At 31.6% G+C, this 4,892-nt stretch overlaps 1 protein-coding gene across 2 annotated transcripts; it reads right to left on the bottom strand.

The window, feature by feature from the left end:
• Positions 1–1,845: 1,845 nt before the first annotated feature.
• On the bottom strand, positions 1,846–3,311 carry LOC111385636 (dof zinc finger protein DOF2.5-like). 2 transcript variants are annotated; one of them, XM_023010050.1, is made up of 2 exons: positions 3,168–3,311; positions 1,846–2,772 (listed from the first exon to the last, which is right to left on the bottom strand). In XM_023010050.1, the coding sequence occupies exons 1-2, from the start codon at positions 3,189–3,191 to the stop codon at positions 2,023–2,025; spliced, it is 774 nt and encodes a 257-aa protein (XP_022865818.1). In that variant the 5' UTR covers positions 3,192–3,311; the 3' UTR covers positions 1,846–2,022. The 2 variants fall into 2 exon arrangements, with proteins under 2 accessions (XP_022865818.1, XP_022865826.1); XM_023010058.1 differs by lacking the exon at positions 3,168–3,311 and adding an exon at positions 2,963–3,161.
• Between the last annotated feature and the right edge of the window lie 1,581 nt (positions 3,312–4,892).

Genomic DNA, 4,892 nt, shown 5'->3' with positions numbered 1-4,892 from the left:
TACTGCGTTGCTCATTATGTTCGGAAACTAGACTTGCCTAGGAAGATCAAGTCGATATGTATGAACTTCCTTTTTGTATTAGCCATCGAGTAAGTGTAATCTTTTGCACTATTGTGGTGTGTCATTTGACGGGATAAAGTGGTATTTTCGTGGTGGGTTTGATGCTCCCATTTATGGGAGGAAAATGCTCGTGACACCGTGAATGTATGTAATAGCAGAGAGGAAAGCGTTAAGCATGTTTGAGACTGCGTCTGAGAGAGTCCGAAGATGATTTGGTTTAAAGCACGACTGAGTAGACTTATTGATGGAGATTTTTGGTTAGGGTAAGAAAGTCAAGCATACAATTGAAATTTTTGAATTGGACTGACATTTCATTTTCAACCAATTTCAGCCATATTGAATTTTGTGTTTTAGAGGATTGGATTTCCTCCCTTCCTTACTATGAACTGGCCCTCACTCTCAAATTCATTTTTAATCACGTATTTTATGGTATTTATAACTTTTTATCAACTTTTAATATGCACATTTTATCAATTTTATCAGAATTTACTAAAAAAATCTAATTTTTATTTAAACTTGGGGCTTAATTTTATTTTAAGGTAAAATACATGCAAGCATTAGTATTATGTTGGAGGCTAATTCTTTAGTCATCGATATCATGTAGACCGTAAGTCCATCTTTCAACGTACATAGACAGTATGCAATGCATTAAAGATAATATTAGACATCAATGTTACAGTATAATATCACGTAAAATGTAAATTTTTACACATATTTATCGCGTAAATGACTATCTATAGATTGCATTGGAGATGCTCTGAACATTTCAATCATATCAGAAAAATAGGGATTTGTCGTTCCAATTGTTGAAGGACAAAGATCTCCCAAGAAATCTAATACTTTACCAGCACCAACGAAAAATGGAACAATCTTTTTCATTAAAATGACATGTTTAATAAAAAATTACGAATTGCAAGGAAAAATACAGGATAGACAGCTGTAAATCTCGCTAAGAGATCGTTACCATAATCAAGAGATCGTGCCTCTTTATTTATCAATGACTATGAATATTATATTTTTATTTAAATACTAATCAATTTATAAAATATTGTCGGCCAAAATGGAATTAGTGGGGGTGATCATTCGCCTAGAGAAATGTCTAAAGGGACGGGACCCTCCAAAGTGACGTGACATATGCATAGTAATTCACATTCAAAATTTATATCTATGTTTGAATTAATAACGTGGGGTGGAAGATAAGTGTCTAGGCTATTCACACTTAGTGGATATATAAAAATTGATTAGGTGAGATTTTTGGTCGAGGCAGGTAAACTTTGTTTCCTTATATCTACTATTAACAGCACAACTACATAGTGGATTATGTCAAGGATCGAAGAAGAAAAATTCAAGTTTTACACTTTCGATTTTGTTCAATACCGTCACTTTAATCCCTTGTTTGATAGTCATTATATGGAAAAAATAATGTTTAGAGTGATGATTTTTAAGAAATTATATGGTTAAAAAGTAGGAAAAAAATTTTAAATTTACGTGCAGAATATTTTATTGTGTGAATGTGCGATAAAAAATAAGTACATAGAAAAAATAGTTTTCAAATAATGGTTATCAAATATTGGCCAAGTCTTTCTGACATAGTGAATTAATAGACCATGGTATGACAAATCTAGAGTATTATTGTAGAATGAAAGAATTTTTATTTTTTATTTTTTTGATTTTCTATCTTGAGTCACAATCTCAAACAAAACATAAATAGGAAACCTAGGATTAGCTTTAGCTAGGAGTACTATTTATGAGAGAAATTGAAGGAAACCAATAATACTGGGATGATTAAGAGTGAAATGAGGAAGAAATTAATCAAAAGCAAATCAAGAAAATCATACAAATCTTGTAATATGTTAGTTCTAAACAACTCCATACAACTAATTAACCAACCATGAAAAGGAACAAAGAAAATCGACAAAACAAAAAGAAAGATGAAAAAAGTGACTTTGCTTGTTCTTCTTTTTACCAAGATCCTCCACCTAACATTCCATTCCAGTATCCATTTGAGTTATCTTGTCCCTTGTTGATCTGATTATTGACTTCATCTGTGCCCGAATGTCGTTGAAATGTAAGCCTTCCATCAAAGGAAAAACCAATGGCTGCTGGTTTGCATTCTTGAACTGGAAAACCTGATGCAAAAAGTGCATTAGTTTCCACATTTGGTGTAGGAAAAATGGAATTCAATCCCTTTGAAGAAATTTCAGTCCTCAGCAAGTCTAGGGCCGAAACAGGATTCGAAGAAGAAGAGTTGATGTTATTGCTGTTCTCAATCTTAGGGAATTCAAGAAAATGAGGAACAGTACCACGATAGAACTGTTGTGGAGCTGCAGAAAAAGCTAAGTTGAGATCTTGCCCATTAGGGTTTTGATCAGAAAATTGAGAGATAATTGGAGGGTTCAGATCAGGAAGTTTATTATGGGATGAATCAAATGATGATGAACTTAAAGTAGATTTCTTGTTCTTTCTCGAACTGCCTCCCACAGGAACATTTCTAAGGGTGCCACCTTCAGTCCAATACCTTCTGCAAGTCTTGCAGAAGTATCTTGGTTGAGTAAGACTGTAATTGTTGTAGTAACAAAACTTCGTGTTCGTCGAATGACACCTTGGACAATTTAGGGCTTGTTCATTTTGTGGCCTCACCTTTTTCTCTACTACTGGCCTTGAGCATGTATCTCCAGCTATTTCTGCCATGGATTTTTCCACTCCAATTTCCTGAAATCCAACCGGAAAATAAGCTAAAATCCTGTTTATTATACTGTTTAGTACTGTCTAATTATGTTGCACAGCAAACGTATCGTTAGAGAAAATTATGTGAGACTGACAAGACTAGCTGACTATGGTTTTGAGAATCCTTTATTGAAATTGACAAAATGAAACAATTAAGAATAATACGGAATAATACCTTCTTCTCAATCCTTTGGCTTTATTGATTACCACATGCAAAAAGTGGAAGAAACAAAAGTGCAGTGCTTTCATCTAATAATAAACTATTTGAAACTCTAATGGAAGTTCTAAAATAAAATGAATAGGTGCAACAAGACAAGGAACATAAAAGGGAAAGAATGTTAAGAAATTCCAGAGAAAACACTACAAAGAAGTCTATGCACCTGCGTCCACTGAGAAGCATCCATGAATTCTTTCGAAGAAAAAAGTTGCAAAAAAAGCAATTGGATGTCTTTAAGGTAGAGATATTTCAGCTCCTTTGTCTGCAGCTGTTTTTGATGCAAGAAAAGAATGTTTTGAGTGGTTTGCGTGTTGGCTTTATTTGAAACTTAGTCCGAAAATAAATAAATAAAAGCACGTCGATTAGAGATACTTTATGTAGAATTGAGTTATCCCACTTAATATGTTAATCTTTTGGAATGAAACCTTATTCATGTATAAGTGATCTCAATTAAAAATGTATGTAAGAATGTCATTTAGGTCCCGTTTGGTAGTCATTTTTTTCAAAATGTATTTTTCTTTCTCTTCTTTTCAATCACAAATTTTTTATTAAAATAATATTACACGCAAATCAAAAACTTTTCCTTATTTTTCAAGTATACATTTCACATCAATTTACTATTTTAAAATACATTTTTACATAAAAATGACTATCAAACACTCTTTTAATATTTTTAATTCCCTTAAGAGTGCAACTATTGTGGTGGGCCTCTGCTTTTTGACTCTTGATTAATGGAGGAATTCTGGATTACTAATTTATTGTCATTTCTCACTGATGTCTTTTTTTCTTATATCCAATCCCAAGGTATTTTAGTCTAGGGTTTGGTTGTTTATGTTTAACTGTAATTTATATTAAATGAAATGTCTAAAACAACTCCATTTTCTTTTGTGAAGGAAAAAAAAAAATTTCCAAGAACGACACAACGCCTTTTAGACGCGGAATTCACTTATCTAAAGAAGGGTCTCCGAATGTTTTGATTTATTATGAGTCTTTAATTTGTACTAGTTGTAATTATTTATCCAGACTTTTGTTTTGCCCAGAAATGTCTAATGTAGTTGTATATGTACTTAGTTTGGACTCGTAAGCCCGAGAATGCCCGGTGTATTTATATATATATTTTTTATCAATACAATTCACACTTACCAATCATTAAAAAAAAAAAAAAAAAGTCCCTAAAAAGCTTGGGGAAGAAAAGCATATGAAACGAATTCTCTATGCATCATTTGTGACAATCCTATTTCAACTAGAATTTAGCTCATGTTTGTTTCCCTTTAAATAAAAATTCTTTAATTCTTATATTCATTTTTAACCGCAATTTTACATAATAAACAATTATGCTACTTGTACAATATAATTTGATTGACAATCATGTGAGTGACACATCATATCCATTCATTTGAAAAACTGTTTTTGAAATCAATGACAATGATTTTTCTAACACATACAATTCTTGTACAAGTAGCTTAATAACACAATAAAATATTTTGCACGTAAATACAAAATTCTTTCCTAATTTTTAATTACACATTCTTCATAAAATCAATATCTAAAACATCATTTTTTTTCCTTAATAATAACCATCAAACAATCGCTTAATTAGCCGTGAATATACTCAATTATGATCTAGATCTATGAATTATTAGTCCACACAAAATAAGAGATTTGGTTTCGGCTCATCGAGATACGGATAAGGGAATAGATTAATTTTTTTAGTATATGATAAAAATTAATAATAGGATGGAAAGGAAACTCTAATATCTATGCATGGCATCTTAACTTTTAATGCTGCTGATAAAGCATATATTACACCATCTTCCCTTTTGCTTTATTGAATGTCTTTTCTAATGATTCTAAACTCTAAAGGATTTGATTTTTTGTTGTTCAAACT

Source organism: Olea europaea, chromosome 3 (assembly GCF_002742605.1).
Source record: "Olea europaea var. sylvestris chromosome 3, O_europaea_v1, whole genome shotgun sequence".
Lineage (NCBI taxonomy): Eukaryota > Viridiplantae > Streptophyta > Magnoliopsida > Lamiales > Oleaceae > Olea > Olea europaea.
This window is presented reverse-complemented; position numbering and strand designations above follow the sequence as displayed.

Bases quoted from the DNA above. Each gene is read 5' to 3' on its own strand.
- LOC111385636 (XM_023010050.1), bottom strand. From the start codon at position 3,191: ATGGATGCTTCTCAGTGGACGCAG. The intron at 2,773-3,167 runs GTGCATAGACTT...GTTGGATTTCAG, and splicing joins ATGCTTCTCAGTGGACGCAG to GAAATTGGAGTGGAAAAATC.